General features: G+C 44.2%; 2 protein-coding genes across 3 annotated transcripts; one reads left to right on the top strand and one right to left on the bottom strand.

Annotated features, from left to right (window-relative positions):
• Positions 1–258: 258 nt before the first annotated feature.
• On the top strand, positions 259–2296 carry map1lc3cl (microtubule-associated protein 1 light chain 3 gamma, like). The gene is made up of 4 exons (XM_038992906.1): positions 259–402; positions 631–686; positions 777–883; positions 1052–2296. The coding sequence occupies exons 1-4, from the start codon at positions 345–347 to the stop codon at positions 1236–1238; spliced, it is 408 nt and encodes a 135-aa protein (XP_038848834.1). The 5' UTR covers positions 259–344; the 3' UTR covers positions 1239–2296.
• Positions 2297–6797: 4501 nt separating this feature from the next.
• Positions 6798–21997, bottom strand: ehd1a (EH-domain containing 1a). 2 transcript variants are annotated; one of them, XM_038993576.1, is made up of 7 exons: positions 21934–21997; positions 21175–21607; positions 16630–16727; positions 11234–11475; positions 8409–8579; positions 8007–8171; positions 6798–7757 (listed from the first exon to the last, which is right to left on the bottom strand). In XM_038993576.1, the coding sequence occupies exons 2-7, from the start codon at positions 21561–21563 to the stop codon at positions 7218–7220; spliced, it is 1605 nt and encodes a 534-aa protein (XP_038849504.1). In that variant the 5' UTR covers positions 21564–21607; positions 21934–21997; the 3' UTR covers positions 6798–7217. The 2 variants fall into 2 exon arrangements, with proteins under 2 accessions (XP_038849504.1, XP_038849505.1); XM_038993577.1 differs by lacking the exon at positions 21934–21997 and having other exon boundaries at positions 21175–21685.
• Between the last annotated feature and the right edge of the window lie 438 nt (positions 21998–22435).

Raw genomic sequence — 22435 nt, 5'->3', positions numbered from 1 at the left:
TCGTGACACCAACGTCTGAGATATGCTGTAAGTGGTCTGAGATAACCAGTCTGTGTGAAGTGGATCTGAACCAATCATGAGGCCAGGACCAATACACAACATATCATTAGGACGAGGAGTGGGTCCAAGCTTTGTTCATGTAAGCATTCCCATAGCTTAGCCACGTATCGACCCCTCCCAGGGCAGCCCGCCTCCCTATAAAAGCCAGCGGTGAACAGTGAAGTGTTGGGGTTTGTGCAAACTTCCACCTGAGGGGACTATTACCGTCAGCCTGGGTCAAGGACCACCGCCGGCACAAGCAGCTAGCAGCCACAGCAAGAAGCAACACCACCCCAAGAAGAAAAATGCCTCCCTTCGAGAAATCTATGGAGCTGATGTCTTTCAAGCAAAGAAAATGCCTTGGTTGGTGCTTCTATTCTAGTCGATTGTTTAATTCTGTAGTCATTCTTTATGACAGCTCTAGTCTTCTTGATCAATTATAATGATTAAGATGATCATAGCCTATCATTGAAGAGTGCATGATACATTTTGGTCGACTCACCTGGTGTTTTAGTTCATTCTACACCCTATATTATAACTTCTGGTGGTCTATAATAAAGTGGTAATGTTCTTCTGTTATGCTTTTTCTAGCAACAAGAAAACATGAAGTGTGCAGTATTCGTACCAAATTCCCAAACAAGTTACCCGTGAGTAATTTAGCTTTTTGGTAAATGATTGCCTCCAATCAAATGGAAGGAATGCTAACAGTTGTCTCTCTGTGTTCTCTAACTGTGAAGGTGATCGTAGAGCGTTACCTCCGTGAGAAAACCCTTCCCCTATTGGACAAGACCAAATTCCTGGTTCCATTCGAGCTGACCTTGGGTCAGTTCCTCTGTCTACTCAGGTGAGCACTGATTGAGGGTGTGTGAAAAAGTTTTATGATAAAATCTAAGTAGATTTGCTGACAGTCTGTGTGTGTTTAGTGTGTGTGTGTGTGTTTGCATATGGTATTGACCATGTCTTCACGGGACCCATGTGATAACCCCTCTTCCTATCCTCTACCTCTCCTCAGGAGTAAGATTGACCTGGAGTCCACCCAGGCTCTGTACCTGTTGGTGTCAGAGAGGAGCATGTCCTGCATGTCGTCCAGTATGGGAGACGTCTACTCCCAGTACAGCGACCCGGATGGCTTCCTTTACATCACCTATGCCTCACAGGACATGTTCGGAGGGGACGTGGACGCTACCCCTCCCTGCTGAGCCAAAACAATGGGCTCCTTCTCAATTTTCTGAAAGATCTGTCTTCTCCTCGCTTCCTCTCTTTCACTGCACTGATCTGGCAGAACTTGCCAGGTGAAAGCCAGTCCAAGTAATGATGAGCTTCCACCATATTGTTTTCACCTGTCAAATCTTTGACGATGAAGTGACAGTGAACGGGAGGAAACGGGGAGAGGTTGGATTTTCAAGCACTTGAGATTGAGCTATTCTCCCGTCCTTCTGTTCTCCCGCCCTTCTACCTCACAAATGGACTGCGAATCACAGTACTGCACCTTCGTCCTTCTCTTGGTTCATTTCTGACCACTTCCAGCTCTGCCAGAGTTGACTGAGATAATTGGACTCTTTCATTTATCAATGTATTCAATGAGATTTAAGAGATAGAAAGAAACCTCTCTAATAACTCTTTAATAATTTAGTAAAATATCCATAGAGATCATTGTCGTAACACCAGAGAGAAATAGGTTGGCGAAGGAAGCCCTACATTGTGGGTACTCACCCTGACAAGTGAAATTCCTCCTGTTGGGATGTTGTATCACTTCCAGGAACCACCGAGGTCTGTTGGGTGCTCTGGGGTCTCCCCCAAGGGCCTATTATCTCCTCTGTTACCTCCTCCGCCACTCAAAATAAATATGTTGAAACTGAGGAAAATAAGGTCAATGGGAAGATCTCAATTGCATACTCCTCACGTTCTCTCTCCTCGTCTCCTTCTCAAAACCCATTGGAGAAGGCCAGAGGGGAGGGACCTCGAGCTTTCAAATCGAATGGGTTTTGAGATGGAGATGAGAGAGGACGCGAGGAGTCTGCTGGTCTTACTTCTTAGCACTTTAAGCTCTCCTTTCTGTCTTCCTCATGAAACATAATTTCCACAAAATGTGAATTTGTGACCTTCAGGCACAGTGTTATTACACACAATGTTACAAGTCAGACAAAGTGTTACGCATGTTATTTGGACTGTTTACACTCAATGAAGACTTAGATATGTTCATGTTGTATATCTAACAATGCCGTGCTCTGTAAAATCAAATGTAATCGAAATTCCCAAATAAACTCCCTGTCCTTTTAATGTATAATATGGTTTGATTTTTTGGCTAGTCAAACATTCTTGTAATTTACCATTCCCCATAGCATCATATAACCATCATAACAGCATATATTTTCTGTTCAAGGACAAAGTCATGAATGCATGACTTCACATGCATCACCTAAGTTCCAGTAACTTCAGAGAGTCATGAGTTATACTAGTCATGTATGATTACTGGAGGCAGACCTGTGCCCCATACAGACATACAGGCATGCCATGACACACACACACACTGTACTTTCACACAAAGCTGCCATGCTACTTCCCACCTCTGTCTTAGATGTGACACCCTTCTACACATAGTTGTGTTACATAACCTCCTGGCTGCATTTAACAGTACGGGTCAGGAGGGGTCAGTGTGTCACAGGGCCATCAGGGGGAACAGGGGGGGTGAGGAGGGGTCCGAGCGTAGAGATAGAGGACTCTAGTGCCCCAAACAAATGGATTTAACATAAAAGTCCTGTAACTTTGACATGGAAGACCATATTTATGTGATCTATACCTTGGCTTTTTACCTGTTCAAACTAAACACACTAGGTGGCAGTGTGTACCCCGTCAGTTTATTTGCCAACTCATGGAAGTAGTAGAAGAAAACTGACTACTTCAAAATGGAGATGGCCTCAATGGCACTGCCCTTGCTCTCACAAACGCCATAATGGGACAGATACAATGATGTGATGTCTATCTAAGTCTATGGGGCCAAGGTATTTTCAGAGAAGGACAGAATGACAGTGACCCAGAAATGGACTGATGGAGGTAGAGAGAAAGAGATGGAGACAGCTTCACAACAGGTTTAGAGACATGTATACAAACAGACAAGGGGAGAGAGACAGGGGAAGAGAGAGGCAGTGGGAGTATAAGGGTTGAGTTAAGAGGATACGCATACCCACTCACTTCACACCATCGTGGCCATTCTAGCACCCTTCGCACGTGTTCTAGAACTGGTACTGCTGTTGAAGAGTGGTTTAAACCGGACAACTGGGTGGGTCTCTCTCGGTGGAGTCAATGTTACGAGTGGCAAGGTGCTCTATTTAATCACGTGTGTGAAGAACACAGAGATGCTAAGGAAGACTTGTGAAATGGCTCATTAGTGTCGTGTCACGGGGCTTACATAATGTGTCGTTGGTTTACCTTAGGGTACTGATAGCATGATGCTTTCCCATCTGCCTTATACTACTACTGATATTATGAAGACTTTGAAGCATGTAAGCAAGATCATTTGAGCTGTAAACAGATTGAAAGTATCTGTTCTGGTGTACTGTACAACACAGACAGTCATGGCCAAAAGTTTTGAGAATGACACAAATATTAATTTCCACAAAGTTTGCTGCTTCAGTGTCTTTAGATATTTTTGTCAGATGTTACTATGGAATACTGAAGTATAATTACAAGCATTTCATAAGTGTCAAAGGCTTTTATTGACAATTACATGAAGTTGATGCAAAGAGTCAATATTTGCAGTGTTGACCCTTCTTTTTCAAGACCTCTGCAATCTACCCTGGCATGCTGTCAATTAACTTCTGGGCCACATCCTGACTGATGGCAGCCCATTCTTGCATAATCAATGCTTGGAGTTTGTCAGAATTTGTGGGATTTTGTTTATCCACCCGCCTCTTGAGGATTGACCACAAGTTCTCAATGGGATTAAGGTCTGGGGAGTTTCCTGGCCATGGACCCAAAATATCGATGTTTTGTTCCCCGAGCCACTTAGTTATCACTTTTGCCTTATGGCAAGGTGCTCCATCATGCTGGAAAAGGCATTGTTCGTCACCAAACTGTTCCTGGACGGTTGGGAGAATTTGCTCTCAGAGGATGTGTTGGTACCATTCTTTATTCATGGCTGTGTTCTTAGGCAAAATTGTGAGTGAGCCCACTCCCTTGGCTGAGAAGCAACCCCACACGAATGGTCTCAGGATGCTTTACTGTTGGCATGACACAGGACTGATGGTAGCGCTCACCTTGTCTTCTCCGGATAAGCATTTTTCCGGATGCCCCAAACAATCAAAAAGGGGATTCATCAGAGAAAATGACTTTACCCCAGTCCTCAGCAGTCCAACCCCTGTACCTTTTGCAGAATATCAGTCTGTCCCTGATGTTTTTCCTGGAGAGAAGTGGTTTCTTTGCTGCCCTTCATGACACCAGGCCATCCTCCAAAAGTCTTCGCCTCACTGTGCGTGCAGATGCACTCACACCTGCCTGCTGCCATTCCTGAGCAAGCTCTGTACTGGTGGTGCCCCGATCCCGCAGCTGAATCAACTTTAGGAGACGGTCCTGGCGCTTGCTGGACTTTCTTGGGTGCCCTGAAGCCTTCTTCACAACAATTGAACCGCTCTCCTTGAAGTTCTTGATGATCCGATAAATGGTTGATTTAGGTGCAATCTTACTGGCAGCAATATCCTTGCCTGTGAAGCCCCTTTTGTGCAAAGCAATGACGGCACGTGTTTCCTTGCAGGTAACCATGGTTGACAGAGGAAGAACAATGATTCCAAGCACCACCCTCCTTTTGAAGCTTCTAGTCTGTTATTCGAACTCAATCAGCATGACAGAGTGATCTCCAGCCTTGTCCTCGTCAACACTCACACCTGTGTTAACGAGAGAATCACTGACATGATGTCAGCTGGTCCTTTTGTGGCAGGGCTGAAATGTAGTGGAAATGTTTTTTGGGGATTCAGTTCATTTGCATGGCAAATAGGGACTTTGCAATTAATAGCAATTCATCTGATCACTCTTCATAACATTCTGGAGTATATGCAAATTGCCATCATACAAACTGAGGCAGCTGACTTTGTGAAAATTAATATTTGTATCATTCTCAAAACTTTTGGCCACGACTGTACAGTACCCTAGCACAAAGACGCCAAACAAGCACTGTATTGATGGAACAGTATCTCATCCATATCCATTACTCACAACAGGAACTATATAATTTCCAGGGCAGTGACTACTCTGTCAGTAGAACAGTAACAGATGTATTGTATATAGTAATAACGAAAGACACAAGAGATGGCTATGGTCCCAATCAAAATGAAAACGGTGTAAACCGGTCTCAAACCTAAACCAGTCACACTAAGACATGTTGCAGGGATCATGTGGAACTGGGTCAGAAAATATCTATGATTACCAGAGACAAGGCATTGTGTGTAAAACAACTAGGCAGGGTTGGGGGGGGGGGGGGGGGGGGGCATGTCACAGTGATGGTATATGAGTTGTGAAAAAGTAAACATTGTCAATTGCAATCAATCAAGTAAATAGTTTGAGTGTAAACATATGGTTACTCTGGTACTCTGTTTGGATCAAATATATGGAAATAAGAGCATTTGAAATGGTGCAAAACAGGCTCATCTAGACTTGCCATCTAACAATATCTCGGGTTGCGGTGAAGCCAGTCTAGTTGTTTAAAACTTGTTTTTGAAAGCTTCAATGGTTTCAACTTTCAACTAAAAATGTATGTCTCTGTCCGTTTATGATTTGTGTTAACGTTCTGGAACTTTTTCAACTGTCCTTCCAGCATTGTAAATGATCTCCACATGTTCACTGCAAAAGTGTTCCAGAATCTCATAATCACTTCCTTCTCTCTCACACTCTGTCAGTATCTTCAGTTGATCAATAGGCCTACAGCTGTATCTCTCCACCCTTGTTCAAAACATATTTTACAAGCAGATACATAAGCCGAGTCCTGTCATCAGGTGTTTGCTTCCAGCCCAGCCGACTGTGACCAGTTCTCACCTACAGGGGGCACTTATGTATTCAACTCAATACAGTTTGACATTTCTAAATAACAAGGTGACCAAACCGGCTGCACATGTATAATCGTGCGTACGTTGAGATTGTCTAATCCCCACCAGACGCGATCAGGACACGCCGGTTGAAATATCAAAACTCTGAACCAGCTATATTAAATTGGGGACAGGTCAAAACACACATGAAACTTTCAAGGCTATTTAGCTAGCTAGCTTGCTGTCGCTAGCTAATTTGTCCTGGGATATTAACATTGGGTTGTTATTTCACCTGAAATGTACAAGGTCCCTTTTTTCATGGATCTTTGTAGAATTCTGACCCATTTTGAGTCACACAAAATTGTGTGTTCTCTACTCCGACAATTAATCCACAGATAAAAGGGGAAACCTAGGTAGTTTCTAATAATCTCTCCTCGTTCAGTCTTCTGTGGATTTTATATGGCAGTTGGCAACCAACTTTAAGGTGCATTACCGCAACCAACAGGACTGGTGTGGACTTCATCTTTCAATCACCCACGTGGGTATACGCTCCTAAAAACCAATGAGTAGATGGGAGAAGCGGGACTTTCAGCGCGTCAAGTGTCTAAAATAAAACCATGTTAAATTTTAGCGCCTGGCTACGCAGATGCTCGCGAGCAGTTTAGATGAAATTATTGAATGTGTAAATTGCATCGCGGCCAGTATGTAAAAGTTTTACAACATAGTAAATACTAGACTACCTTCTTGGGATAAATATTTCCTTTTAATTCATCTGAGAAAATAATAAAATGGAAGCATTTGAATGCATCTCATAGTAAACAGACAGGAAATACAAAAATATAGATAAAATATTCTAATTTAGAATTGTTTTTTCTTAAAAAAGGATGAGTTAATTATGTCTCTTTGGATCAACATATGGACAGTATATTTTTTGGATCTGATATATTTGCAAAACATTTATTTAGCAAGTTTCCCCATCCCATTCCCTCATGCAGCAATCAACCCATTCCGTTAATGTCCATTCATAAGTACCAACTCTCCACCCGCCCAACCCTCCCTCAGCTAATCTTCAGAAACATTTCCCCCCACACCTCAAAACAACCCCTCCCCAGTCTCTCCCTGGCTCATTAGATTGTGGTTTTCCCCCTTCCTCCCAGTTCCATATCACTCTCCCATATCAATCTCCTGGTGGCGTTTAGAAGGTGGCACTAGGTGTTCCGGAAGCTTCCCCGGCAGCTCATGCCCCTCTAGCTTCACCTTGATCAGGTGATTGGCCAACGCAAACTCCTCGTCGTCCAGGTAACCATCCTTATCCACGTCAGCCAGCTTCCAGATCTTGCCCAGGACCGTGTTGGGCAGCTTGGACTTCACCATCTCCTTCTTGGCTGCCGCGCCCGACACTTTACCATTGATCGGCGACAGCGTGTAGAAAATCTCATCGTATGAGGGTTTGTCCCTGCCCACCACCCACTCCAGCTCGTCGATGCCTTCCCCGGCTCCCTCTCCATAGCCGTGGCCGAAGGGGCCGGACATGGTGCCCTCGAAGGCGCCTCCGTGGACAGCCTGGCTGGGCATGGCGGCTTCCTCCTGGCGGACCAGGGTCATGAGGCAGGCGATGTCGTTGGCCAACATGTCCTCCACAGCCTCTAGCAGCTTGGGCTTCATGGTAGAGAACTTAGAGAAGTCGTGGCCAGCCAGGAGCTCCTACAGAGATGAAGGAGATGGGAGATGTATACTATGTTAAAGGTCTGAGGTCATTAACAAATAATATGTTCATCATTGGATGGTCTTCATTTCTTCAACAACATAATATGGAGGACAGGATAACACTTCAGTTTGTAGAGTCACATTGATTAACCTCTGGTGTGGACGTGTGTACGGAAACTATACCATGAACTTTTCTCTGAGGAAACAAAGGCTAAACTAGATATGGATTCGGAGGCTCCATCTCACCTGCATCTTCTTGAGTTTAGGGAAGTCTCCAGGGGAGATCTGATGTTCCCTCTCTATCTTCAGGTACGTCTCTCCCAGGTTGGCGATCAGCTCCTTCTTTTTGTTCTCCTTCCCAAACACACTGGGCATCTCCTTCTTCAGAGAGCTGATGATGTAGGCGTGGACCTGGACAAGGGTTCAAAGGTCACACATCCTTTAGAAACAAGCTATTGACCCAGACTGATATTCTGCCATAATAAACCTAAAGATGTAGGCATGGACAAGGGTTCAAACATCCTTTAGAAACTACCTGTTGACCCACAACAAAATACTACTAACTTTAACTCTGCTAAAGTGCCCTCTTGGATATTCCATCACACCTTCCCTACACCCATCTGGGAACCCTCCCCCATCCCGTCTCACCTTAGCCAGCCGTGCCCTCTTGATGAGGTCATTGAGTTTCCGTATCGCTGCATTCCGGGGAAGCCCCTGGATGTCCTGGAACAAGTCCTGTTCCTCAGCCTCAAACAGCTTCCTGTTGTCAGGGATCAGGAGAGGCTGGGCCCAGAACGACCCGATGTACACCCTCACCACCTGAGGACCACAATACACACACATACACTCAGCAAAAAAGGAAACGGCCTCTCATTGTCAACTGCGTTTATTTTCAGCAAACTTAACATGTGTAAATATTTGTATGAACATAACAAGACTCAACAACTGAGACATAAACAATTTCCACAGACATGTGACTAACAGAAATTGAATATTGTGTCCCTGAACAAAAGGGGGGGGGGGTCAAAATCAAAAGTAACTGTCAGTATCTGGTGTGGCCACCAGCTGCATTAAGTACTGCAGTGAATCTCCTCCTCATGGACTGCACCAGATTTGCCAGTTCCTGCTGTGAGATGTTACCCCACTCTTCCACCAAGGCACCTGCAAGTTCCCGGACATTTCTTGGGGGGAATGGCCCTCACCCTCCGATCCAACAGCTGATCCAGGATCTTCGCTGGCCATGGCAGAACACTGACATTCCTGTCTTGCAGGAAATCACGCACAGAACGAGTAGTATGGCTGGTGGCATTGTCATGCTGGAGGGTCATGTCAGGATTAGCCTGCAGGAAGGGTACCACATGAGGGAGGAGGATGTCTTCCCAGTAACGCACAACGTTGAGATTGAGCTTGTTGTCATTGCAGGCAGTCTAATGATGATGTGACACACCACCCCAGACCATGACGGACCCTCCACCTCCAAATCGATCCCGCTCCAGAGTACAGGCCTTGGTGTAACGCTCATTCCTTCGACGATAAACGCGAATCCGACCATCACCCCTGGTGAGACAAAACATCTGACTCGTCGGTGAAGAGCACTTTTTTTCAGTCCTGTCTGGTCCAGCGACGGTGGGTTTGTGCCCATAGGCGACGTTGCCGGTGATGTCTGGTGAGGACCTGCCTTTACAACAGGCCTACAAGCCCTCAGTCCTGCCTCTCTCAGCCTATTGCGGACAGTCTGAGCACTGATGGAGGGATTGTGCGTTCCTGGTTCTGGTTCCTGGCAGGTGTGATGTTCGGACGTACAGATACTGTGCAGGTGTTGTTAGACATGGTCTGCCACTGCGAGGATGATCAGCTGTCCGTCCTGTCTCCCTGTAGCGCTGTCTTAGGCATCTCACAGTACGGACATGCAATTTATTGCCCTGGCCACATCTGCAGTCCTCATGCCTCCTTGCAGCATGCCTAAGGCACATTCACACATATGAGCAGGGACCCTGGGCATCTTTCTTTTTGTGTTTTTCCAGAGTCAGTAGAAAGGCCTCTTTAGTGTCCTAACTTTTCATAACTGTGACCATAATTGCCTACCGTCTGTAAACTGTTAGTGTCTGAACGACCGTTACACAGGTGCATGTTCATTAGTTGTTTATGGTTCAACACTGGAAACAGTGTTTAGACCCTTTACAATGAAGATCTGTGAAGTTATTTGGATTTTTACGAATTATCTTTGGAAGACCGGGTCCTGAAAAAGTTTATGTATATACACATATCCCCCCACACACACACACACACACAACCGTTCAAAAGTTGGGGTCACTTAGAAATGTCCTTGTTATTGAAAGAAAAGCAAATTTTTTGTCAATTAAAATAACATCAAATTGATCAGAATTACAGTGTAGACATGGTTAATGTTGTAAATGACTATTGTAGCTGGAAACGGCTGATTTTTGATAGAATATCTACATAGGCCCATTATCAGCAACCATCACTCCTGTGTTCCAATGGCACGTTGTGTTAGCTAATCCAAGTTTATCATTTAAAAAAAGGCTAATTGATCATTAGAAAACCCTTTTGCAATTATGTTAGCACAGCTGAAAACTGTTGTGCTAATTAAAGAAGCAATAAAACTGGCCTTCTTTAGACTAGTTGAGTATCTGGAGCATCAGCATTTGTGGGTTCGATTACAGGCTGAAAATGGCCAGAAACAAAGAACTTTCTTCAGAAACTCGTCAGTCTATTCTTGTTCTGAGAAATTAAGGCTATTCCATGCGAGAAATTGCCAAGAAACTGAAGAGCTCATACAACGCTGTGTACTTCTGCCTTCACAGAACCGCACAAACTGGCTCTAACCAGAATAGAAAGAGGAGTGGGAGGCCCCGGTGCACAACTGAGCAAGAGGACAAGTACATTAGATTGTCTAGTTTGAGAAACAGATGCCTCACAAGTCCTCAACTGCCAGCTTCCTTAAATAGTACCCGCAAAACACCAATCTCAACGTCAACAGTGAAGAGGCGACTCCGGGATGCTGGCCTTCTAGGCAGAGTTGCAAAGAAAAAGCCATATCTCAGACTGGCCAATAAAAATAAAATAATGTCCAGTGTCACCTTTTCACAAGGACATTTCTAAGTGGCCCCAAACTTTTGAACAGTAGTGTATATGCCATTTAGCACACCTTTGTCCAAAGCGACTTAGAGTAGTGTGGGTGACCCCAGAGAGAACACAATGGTAATAAGTTGTTAGACTTTACTGTTTCTTTTATCCTTAAATGTTGTTTTGTTTTGTTGTAGTCCGACCGCTAAGGCAACTCTATATGTATTTAAAAATGTCTGCATCTGATATGGCACCCTACTCCCAATATAGAGTTACTTTTGATTGTGGGAAAGTAGTGTAATATATCGGCAAAGTAGTGAACTATATAGGGAATAGGGTGCGATTTCAGGCACATCTTCGTTGAAATAAAACAAATAATAAGTCACCTCGGGGGTGTTGATGATCTTCCCCAGCGACCACATGAGGGCACCGTAGACTCTCATCAGCTGCTGCGTGTTGATCTGGTCAGCCTTGTTCAGCACCACGCGCATCTTGTCCTCGTGGTTCTTCAGGGCGCGGATCACCTCAGAGAACTCGTCTGAGATGTCTAGCTTGTGGGCGTCAAACAGGAGGATGATGCGGTCCACACGCTCCGCAAACCACTCCAGTACTGCTGCAAAGTCATACCCTGTAGAACGGCAAGGCGGGTTATGCTGGATTCACACAGTCTGGACTGTGTCTATCAGCAAGACTTATGTTGAGGAGGAACCCCAAATGAGATTGTGGGGAGAAAGAAGAGATGACAAAATGAATAGGAAAAGTGGGTATTGGGTTTTGAGGGTGGTGGTGTATTGTGGCTAACATGACCCTATAATGGACAACACTACTGATCGACATACTGAAAGTATAGACCCTATGCAGCATGTTTCAAAACATCTCTGATACTGTCCAAATATTCACACGTGTTCAGTGCCATCCTCTTTAGCCTATTTAAAAAACAACAGGAAACAGAGGAGTCTGAAAAGCAATAGGAACAGAGAGGCTTTTCCTTTTCTGAACAGAAGCCTGGGGAGTTCTGGTGCAGCGAGCCGAGGCTCTTTAAAAACACAAAGGAAGAGAAATAGAGGGGGGAATTATGGTTTTGATTAGTGCAGTCATCTGATCGGAGAAGAATGCAGTCAGTCAGTCAGTCTAAAAAGCTAATCTACGCAGCTGGTCACACAATCAGCACCAGATCTGCTGCACATGCATTCCAGGAGTAGGCTTTGTGCATGTGTGTGTCAGGGGGGTGGGAGGGGCAGTGGAAAGAGTGAGTGGGAGAGAGCAAATGCGAGCAAGAGAAAGTGAGTGAAAGAGACAGAATCACAGACAGAGAGGAGAAAGGGAAATCATAACACTAGCATATTAAGACAGGAGAGAGAGAGATGGGGGAGACGGAGAGAGAGAACGATAAGGGAATCTGAAAGTCAGAGGCCTGTGGGATTTAGAGGACATTCTTTCCATCAAATGGATAGTTTGAAACAACTGTCCCCACACAATGACTACTGCACCACTCTCTCCAGTCTACCAACAACTGTTGCTTCTAACACACACAACACCAGCCCCCGGCACTGTCATACCCCCAATGAACAATACAGTCAGGTGTGTGTGTGTGCGTGTGTCTATGTGGAATCCTAGTGATCTGAGCTATGTATGTGGTATTGAAGTACGGCGTTTCACCCCCCAAGGCTAAATAGGGTACTCTTGACACACATAGATGTATGCATTTACACACACTTTCCCTCTGCTCCTCCTCTCATAGCTCTTAGCTATGTTTATCTCTCATACTTTCCCTCTGCTCCTCATCTCATAGCTCTTAGCTATGTTTATCTCTCATACTTTCCCTCTGCTCCTCATCTCATAGCTCTGTTTATCTCTCATACTTTCCCTCTGCTCCTCCTCTCATAGCTCTTGGCTATGTTTATCTCTCATACTTTCCCCTCCTCATCGCATAGCTCTTAGCTATGTTTATCTCTCATACTTTCCCCTCATCTCATAGCTCTTGGCTATGTTTATCTCTCATACTTTCCCTCTGCTCCTCCTCTCATAGCTCTTAGCTATGTTTATCTCTCTCATACTTTCCCCATCTCATAGCTCTTAGCTATGTTTATCTCTCATACTTTCCCCATCTCATAGCTATGTTTATCTCTCTCATACTTTCCCCATCTCATAGCTCTTAGCTATGTTTATATCTCATACTTTCCCTCTGCTCCTCATAGCTCTGTTTATCTCTCATACGTTCCCTCTGCTCCTCATCTCATAGCTCTTAGCTATGTTTATCTCTCTCATACTTTCCCCATCTCATAGCTCTTAGCTATGTTTATCTCTCTCATACTTTCCCCATCTCATAGCTATGTTTATCTCTCTCATACTTTCCCTCCTCTCATAGTTCTTAGCTATGTTTATCTCTCATACTTTCCCTCTGCTCCTCCTCTCATAGTTCTTAGCTATGTTTATCTCTCATACGTTCCCTCTGCTCCTCATCTCATAGCTCTGTTTATCTCTCATACGTTCCCTCTGCTCCTCATCTCATAGCTCTGTTTATCTCTCATACGTTCCCTCTGCTCCTCATCTCATAGCTCTGTTTATCTCTCTCATACTTTCCCCATCTCATAGCTATGTTTATCTCTCTCATACTTTCCCTCCTCTCATAGTTCTTAGCTATGTTTATCTCTCATACTTTCCCTCTGCTCCTCCTCTCATAGTTCTTAGCTATGTTTATCTCTCATACGTTCCCTCTGCTCCTCATCTCATAGCTCTGTTTATCTCTCATACGTTCCCTCTGCTCCTCATCTCATAGCTCTGTTTATCTCTCATACGTTCCCTCTGCTCCTCATCTCATAGCTCTGTTTATCTCTCATACTTTCCCTCTGCTCCTCCTCTCATAGCTATATTTATCTCTCATACTTTCCCTCTGCTCCTCATCTCATAGCTCTGTTTATCTCTCATACTTTCCCTCTGCTCCTCATCTCATAGCTCTTAGCTATGTTTATCGCTCTCACACTTTCCCCATCTCATAGCTATGTTTATCTCTCTCATACTTTCCCTCCTTTCATAGCTCTTAGCTATGTTTATCTCTCATACTTTCCCTCTGCTCCTCATCTCATAGCTCTGTTTATCGCTCATACGTTCCCTCTGCTCCTCATCTCATAGCTATGTTTATCTCTCTCATACTATCCCCATCTCATAGCTCTTAGCTATGTTTCTCTCTCATACTTTCCCTCTGCTCCTCATCTCATAGCTCTTAGCTATGTTTATCTCTCATACTTTCCCTCTGCTCCTCATCTCATAGCTCTTAGCTATGTTTATCTCTCATACTTTCCCTCTGCTCCTCATCTCATAGCTATGTTTATCTCTCATACTTTCCCTCTGCTCCTCATCTCATAGCTCTTAGCTATGTTTATCTCTATCATACTTTCCCCATCTCATAGCTCTTAGCTATGTTTTTCTCTCTCATACTTTCCCCATCTCATAGCTTTTAGCTATGTTTCTCTCTCTCATACTTTCCCCATCTCATAGCTTTTAGCTATGTTTCTCTCTCTCATACTTTCCCCATCTCATAGCTCTTAGCTATGTTTCTCTCTCTCATACTTTCCCCATCTCATAGCTCTTAGCTATGTTTCTCTCTCTCATACTTTCCCCATCTCATAGCTCTTAGCTATGTTTCTCTCTATCATACTTTCCCCATCTCATAGCTCTTAGCTATGTTTCTCTCTCTCATACTTTCCCCATCTCATAGCTCTTAGCTATGTTTCTCTCTCTCATACTTTCCCCATCTCATAGCTCTTAGCTATGTTTCTCTCTCTCATACTTTCCCCATCTCATAGCTCTTAGCTATGTTTCTCTCTCTCATACTTTCCCCATCTCATAGCTCTTAGCTATGTTTCTCTCTCTCATACTTTCCCCATCTCATAGCTCTTAGCTATGTTTCTCTCTCTCATACTTTCCCCATCTCATAGCTCTTAGCTATGTTTCTCTCTCTCATACTTTCCCCATCTCATAGCTCTTAGCTATGTTTCTCTCTCTCATACTTTCCCCATCTCATAGCTCTTAGCTATGTTTCTCTCTCTCATACTTTCCCCATCTCATAGCTCTTAGCTATGTTTCTCTCTCTCATACTTTCCCCATCTCATAGCTCTTAGCTATGTTTCTCTCTCTCATACTTTCCCCATCTCATAGCTCTTAGCTATGTTTCTCTCTCTCATACTTTCCCCATCTCATAGCTCTTAGCTATGTTTCTCTCTCTCATACTTTCCCCATCTCATAGCTCTTAGCTATGTTTCTCTCTCATACTTTCCCCATCTCATAGCTCTTAGCTATGTTTCTCTCTCATACTTTCCCCATCTCATAGCTCTTAGCTATGTTTCTCTCTCTCATACTTTCCCCATCTCATAGCTCTTAGCTATGTTTCTCTCTCTCATACTTTCCCCATCTCATAGCTCTTAGCTATGTTTCTCTCTCATACTTTCCCCATCTCATAGCTCTTAGCTATGTTTCTCTCTCTCATACTTTCCCCATCTCATAGCTCTTAGCTATGTTTCTCTCTCATACTTTCCCCATCTCATAGCTCTTAGCTATGTTTCTCTCTCATACTTTCCCCATCTCATAGCTCTTAGCTATGTTTCTCTCTCTCATACTTTCCCCATCTCATAGCTCTTAGCTATGTTTCTCTCTCTCATACTTTCCCCATCTCATAGCTCTTAGCTATGTTTCTCTCTCATACTTTCCCCATCTCATAGCTCTTAGCTATGTTTCTCTCTCATACTTTCCCCATCTCATAGCTCTTAGCTATGTTTCTCTCTCATACTTTCCCCATCTCAAAGCTCTTAGCTATGTTTCTCTCTATCATACTTCTCCATTTTGTCCCTTCTTTCCTTGTCTCTACTCTCTTGGGATCTCTGCCCAGCTCTCTAGCAGTCTTGTTTAGCAGTATTTTTGCTTGGGGCTAGATTCTGTTCATGTCTGGAACCAACAGAAACATGAACAGCTTCTACACCCAAGCCATAAGACTGCTAAATAGCTAATCGGAGTACCTGCATTAACCCACACACTCCGGACTCTACCCACACATACTTATGCCACATACACATAACATACACATGCATACTGACACCATATACACTGCTGCTGTCTATCATTTATCCTGTTGCCTAGTCACTTTAACACTACCCATATGTACATAGCTACCTGGTACTCCTTGTATATAGCCATGTTCTTTTTTTACTCGTTATTCACTGTGTATTTACTTCTGGTGTCACTATTTCTTAATAAAAAATAAAAAAACATATACACTCTACATTCAACTCTGCATTGTTGGAAAAGGACCTGTAAGTAAGCATTTCAGTGCTAGGCTACACTTGTTGCTTATGAAGCATGATGTGACAAATACAATTTGATCTCTCAACCTTTCACTTGTAGTGGGAATAAATGAACCAATAAAAAATTATATTACCAAATAGTATTAGCAGAATGAGCCAATAAGATATTGGCTGAGCATTATCAGAAAAAATGTGCAACATAGGGATTGTGGGGAAACTCACAGTCATCTCAGTTCTAGTCAGCTTCCCTTCCTAGGACCCCAAATGTCATAAGAGTCAGTTGCATTAGTTGTACTTCTCTTAACAGAAAAGAGAAGTATTGCATACTATTCTCTCATCTTAGGTGAGGTTTAAATTGCCTGTGTTACCTCTGACCCACTTAGTGGTTGACACAGTCAGGCTTGACACCTTTATAGAGATAACTGTGATAAATGACTGTGTAAAAAACATAAAAGCAAGTGTTTTTGCGTGGGTGTGAGGCTGACCTCTGCTTATCCTCTGTTTCTCTCCTGACAGGATTCCAGGGGTATCAATGATACTGATGCTCTCCAGGACCGGGTTGGACATCTGAGCACACGTAAATCTGCAAGGAGATGGAGTGGAGGGTGGATGTGAATGAGGTAGATATAAAGAGAGAGAGAAAGGGATGGGGGAGAGGGACATTAACAACCAGTTAGGTGAGGATGTTGACACAAAGACAGGCATTGATCTACGTCTAAACTATGCTTACAGTCAACCTGTCACGGCTAGAAATGGGAATTGAATGGTTTGCCTGGAAGTGGAACAAAACAAAATTCAAAAACAAGTTTGAGAGAGTTGAATGCTGCATAATTTATTCAATTGTCCATAGAATAACTTATGAATAACCTTGACTCACTGGCAAGTCCAAACAATACATAATATTATAGTCGTGCATTAGTCAGCCCAAACATGTTTTCAGCCTAAAACTTCAAGTGGGTAAGTGTATAATTGGGAGCAAATCATGACACACACAGAGAAAACAACATGTTTTGTATCTGGAGAGAGAGGGCTAGGTCGGTCAAACAGAAGACTGCAGTTTCCTCAAGCAGGAACAACGATTGTTACGTTTGACCACTTATTTTCCTTCTCATCCCAGAACCCTGCTGCCCCACCGCTCCCTCAGAACCCTGCTGCCCCACCGCTCCCTCAGAACCCTGCTGCCCCACCGCTCCCTCAGAACCCTGCTGCCCCACCGCTCCCTCAGAACCCTGCTGCCCCACCGCTCCCTCAGAACCCTGCTGCCCCACCGCTCCCTCAGAACCCTGCTGCCCCACCGCTCCCTCAGAACCCTGCTGCCCCACCGCTCCCTCAGAACCCTGCTGCCCCACCGCTCCCCCAGAACCCTGCTGCCCCACCGCTCCCTCAGAACTCTGCTGCCCCACCGCTCCCTCAGAACCCTGCTGCCCCACCGCTCCCTCAGAACTCTGCTGCCCCACCGCTCCCTCAGAACTCTGCTGCCCCACCGCTCCCTCAGAACTCTGCTGCCCCACCGCTCCCTCAGAACTTATATTCTGGACATTATGCTACAGGCATTAGGTCACAAGACTAGTAGAACTACGCTCTTAGCTTACATTATTACACAAACACTCATAGGAGGAAATGTAAGGCCAAACAAGAAGTAAAAGAAATAGGGGAGTGAAAACTCCTGTGGTAGAGTAGTATCATATCACAATGGGAATATTTGCCAAATATACAACGTCTCCCCACAGTGACCACATGTACATATCCCAACCAGAAGCTATTGATTACAGGCAACATCTGCACTGAGCTAAAGGCTGGAGCTGCCGCTTTCAAAGTGCGGAACACTAATCCTGACTCTTATAAGAAATCCTGCTAAGGGACAACAATCTTTCCCTCAATGTCAGCAAGACAAAGGAGCTGATCGTGGACTACAGGAAACGGAGGGTTGAAAACACCCCCATTCACATTGACAGGGCTGTAGTGGATGGAGAGATTCGAGTTCCTCAGGGTCCACATCACTAAGGAATTAACATGGTCCACACACACACACAGTCATTGAGAAGGCACAACACCTCTTCCCCCTAAGGAGACTGAAAAGATTTGTCATGGGCCCTCAGATCCTCAAGAAGTTCTACATCAAGTCATAGACCAAGTCTGGAACCAACAGGACCCCCATAGGACCCTGAACAGCCATAAGATTTCTAAATATTTAACCAAATAGCCACCCGGACTATTTGCAATCCCCCCCCCCCCCCACTAAATTGTTTGACTCATCACATATGCTGCTGCTACTGTTTATCGATCCTGTTGCCTAGTCACTTTACCCCCTCTACATGTACATATCATCACTCACTGTGTATTTGTTCCTTGTGTTATTATCTTTCTATTATTTTTCAATGTTTCTCTCTGCATTGTTGGGAAGGGCCTGCAAGTAAGCATTTCACTGTCAGTCTACACCCGTTGTTGACGAATGTGATTTGAAAGTCCACGCCTTCCCGTTTATCTAACATTTCACACAAAGCTCAGCACAACTGTGCTATCCTCAGAATCGCTCCTGCTCCACCAGACACTACTCAAACAGTAACCCACATCCCTTCTTCCCCCTCCCCCTCTGAACCCTTCATCAGGCAGCCCCACAACTCCCCAAAGTGAAGAAATACTATGAGGCTTGAGGACATGGTGGACATTGTGTGCAAGACAAGTAGGCCCAAGTACTTAACAACACATTTCCCTTTGAGATGTTACTGGAAGACCCCATGCAGTAATGTGCAGAGTCAGTCAGTGTCCTGAAATAACAGGCTGAGTTCAGTAAAACGGAACCCCATCCCGCTGACTCTTACTACACCCATTGTGGACACACACACACACACACACACACACACACACACACACACACACAGAGAGAGAGCGTCCGATGGCTGGTTGTGGTAATTAAAGGCCAATGCTATGGTTATAGATCTATAATCATCTCACCATCTGTGTCTGTGCTGCTCCCTCGGTTACAATAGTCATCAGTCTTGTTGTGAAACAACCCTGTCTAATGGGCCTTGTTATGCCTTGTTCATCTCGTCAATTAGCATCTAAGCGAGGCTAATTATCAATTGACCCTCATTGACTTTCTCTGCTATGAGCCAACAGAAATCAATTGTACCAATGCATCCTGGGCAATGTAGTAGCCCAGAACAGGAGTGAGCAGCAGTGTAGTCCAGTATCAGTGGTGACCCATGTGTCTTGAACCAGCATATGGCGGTGTGCGAAGCACCACAGCTAATCTGAGGTTGAGGAAATGACCTATTGCCAGGTTGAGCACATGAGTTCCTCTAAAACCTGTCCAGTCAGTCTGTAGCACAGAGAGAGACAAGGCCAGGTTTATCTGACCATCTGTTTAGGTGCTATGTCTTGTGGTGACAGCCAAGCTCTCACAGAGAGGAGGTATCCATTAGAAAGAAGGACTACTTCAGTAAAGGACACTACAATAAACCAACCTTGAGGGATTCTGTGTTTAAAGTAGTGATGGGGGAAGAAAATACCAAAAGTTACATATCGGGATAATATTTGACGATATTTCATATAGTATTGTTTTTGACAATATCATTTTGGCACTTGTTGGCTGTACTGTACCTCCACCAAAACACCACTATTTTTCCTTCATAGTTTGTTCTCCATCTTTTTAAAATAGGGAGCTAATTTGTTTTCAGCACTTTTATTTCCATGATTGATCAAAACTTGTTTTCTCATGGCTCTCGTCCCTCTGCAGCAGACACATGGTGAGCAATATGTTTGGAACATTAAATCGCAATAAAATCACAGCATCGAATCTTAATACATGTAGAAAATGGGGAGAATCGCAATAGCCTACATATCCTCAGTATTGTGATAATTTGGTTTATTTAGAGATTCGATATGATTGGGATCCCTATTAGTCTTTGCCTATCGTGAGGTCCCTGGCAATTCCCAGCCCTAGTTTGAAGTCTGAAAGAAAACAGAACACACATAAAGCCCCAGAACAGACAAACTCCCATTGATTGTTGTCATAATGCCATATAGAACAGACTAGAACTGACTGTGGTGTCAGAATGTGCCATAGAACAGTCTGGATCACTGAATCACTTTGATTTGTCATGATAATGAGTCATTGAACACACAAGAAGACCAGATGAGTACTGACTAGTCGGCTGCGTTTAGACAGGGAGCCCAATTAAGTGGCAAAATATCAGAATTAGGCTGCCTGCAACCATTATAGCCTAGATGCTGACTGACTGTGCTGTCACACTACCATAAAGAACATACCAGCACTGCACTTTGACTTTGTCTCATAGCAGTCAGAAGCCACAGTGGGAGTTGGCCAGCTGTTACTACTGATGTGGCATCTGTAGCCTGCCCTGGGATGTCCATTCATATAAGAGGAAGACATAACTCACTGTTGTCTGGCTACTGTAAACAAAGTCATTCATATTTTTTCATTTACCTTACAGTGACATGAGCCCAAATCAATCTGCTGCAGTGTTGCCAGACTAGGATGTGACTCATCTAGTTTAGGCTAGGTGCTGTTACACACTGTTCAAATAGCCAAGGGGGAAAGGTTGTCTACTTGGCATGGTGACTTTTCCAGGTGGGTTAACAAACAGGTGTTTGTGGTGGGTGCAACAGAGGCTAAAATCTGTTGTGGTGATGAAATGAAGGTGTAAACACCTTGGCCTAAATGACTGGAGGAATATGATGCAACAGTAGAGATTTTGGTTCAAAAAGTCCCTACAGGGAGAGGCTTGTGCAGGAGGTATTATATGGAATGCTGGGAGTGGTGTCACTGTCAATGACATTATGACTGTCACCTGACACTTCATCAGATCAGATGATAAACAATGAAGTAACAATGTGTCCTTGTAGTAACTTTAGTGGCATGTACAGTAACTAGTTATTCTTTCAAGTTATGAAATGAGCTGCTGGCTATTAGTCCTACGTATGAGGTATAGCCTTTTTGCATACTGTACTTTACAAAAGGCATACGCTCCCCTACTAGTGCGTGGGAACTTGGAATGAGTATTTACCTGTTGAGGAACGCGTTACCAAATGCGCTGAGTTTGCGGAAGGGTTTTTTGGGGTCGACAACCAAGGCGTTGCCAGGTATCATCCCGTCCTGGTCACCGTGCATCACAGCTATGAAAGAGTCTGTCGTCGGCTCGGGCCCTATCCTCATACCGGGGAAGTCTTGCTCCATCAGGTGCCGAATGAAGGTCGTTTTCCCGGTCGAATACTGACCGACCAAGAGAACCATGGGTTTGTTGTCGAAGTCCGCATCCTCGAGCGCCGGTGAGTGGAAGTCGTGGAATTGGTAGCTGTCCTCCAGGGGAAAGAGTTTAGTCCGGTAAAGTTTTTTCAAACCTTGCGAAACATCCTGGAACTGTTCTGGCGTTTTTTTATCCCTAGTGCGGAACATGGTGGGCTGTTGAGCTGGTTTGACACAACAGTGTCGCTTTGGATCTGAAAACAGCAGAGAAAGATGGCGATGTGGCTAAGTTGTTAGTGCAACTCTTATCACAGATCACAGTAGTAGAGTAACGTTAGCTAAAGTAGGCGAGGTCTTGAAGTGTTGATTGTCCCTCCCTCCTGACAAGCCAAACACGCCCCAACTAGTTTGTACTACTAGTCAATCACGCACCAAGCACAATCAAACTCCAGTAACTTGAGAATTAATGTATCTAGCCAGCTATTAGCAATCTTTTATAGAAGTCGAGAGCGTAATTTCTCTTAAACATTTAATAATAAACATACACTATTCTTCAAAAGGAGGAAAACATCACTTTTACCTGTCCTTTTGAGTTATGTGACCGCGTTCACCTGCTGGCTGACACTTGTGTGCGTGACACGCAGAAAGCGGAAGTGGAGTGTGAACTTCAAAATAAAAGTCCCACCGAATGAATGAAGTACGTAGGCCTATCGTCGCTCAAAATGATGAAGGTGAGGAATGAGGATGAAGAAACAGGCAATTGACTCCTCGTCATCTCACCCAGTCTTGTGACAGCTGCAGCACATTGCTGGTTTGGCCTCACTATCCGGCAATTCCTTAAAAGTTGGACTCAGCTCTATAATGCCCTGTCTGATAGCCAAATACAAATGTGTGTGTGTGTGTGTTCATTGCTGGCCCAAATATGTGGTAGGCTGTGATAAAGACCAGACACACTAAACAAGAGAGACAATTACAGTAAATGCCAGTATTTTTATTGTGAAAAGAAACACTGAAAAGAAACGCCATATAAATACATTAGTATTAAAAGGCCTACTCAAGTACAGTACATACAAGCGCACAGA

This window comes from Salvelinus namaycush, chromosome 5 (assembly GCF_016432855.1).
Source record: "Salvelinus namaycush isolate Seneca chromosome 5, SaNama_1.0, whole genome shotgun sequence".
Lineage (NCBI taxonomy): Eukaryota > Metazoa > Chordata > Actinopteri > Salmoniformes > Salmonidae > Salvelinus > Salvelinus namaycush.
This window is presented reverse-complemented; position numbering and strand designations above follow the sequence as displayed.

What these genes read in the sequence shown, in the direction of transcription:
- map1lc3cl (XM_038992906.1), top strand. Translation starts at nt 345, where the DNA reads ATGCCTCCCTTCGAGAAATCTATGGAGCTGATGTCTTTCAAGCAAAGA. An exon ending in CAAGCAAAGAAAATGCCTTG is followed by an intron (nt 403 to 630) that starts GTTGGTGCTTCT and finishes TGCTTTTTCTAG; the next exon opens with CAACAAGAAAACATGAAGTG. An exon ending in AATTCCCAAACAAGTTACCC is followed by an intron (nt 687 to 776) that starts GTGAGTAATTTA and finishes CTAACTGTGAAG; the next exon opens with GTGATCGTAGAGCGTTACCT.
- ehd1a (XM_038993576.1), bottom strand. Translation starts at nt 21,563, where the DNA reads ATGTTCCGCACTAGGGATAAAAAAACGCCAGAACAGTTCCAGGATGTT. An exon ending in AGATCATCAACACCCCCGAG is followed by an intron (nt 8,580 to 11,233) that starts GTGACTTATTAT and finishes TGTGGTCCTCAG; the next exon opens with GTGGTGAGGGTGTACATCGG. An exon ending in AGAGGGCACGGCTGGCTAAG is followed by an intron (nt 8,172 to 8,408) that starts GTGAGACGGGAT and finishes ACCCTTGTCCAG; the next exon opens with GTCCACGCCTACATCATCAG.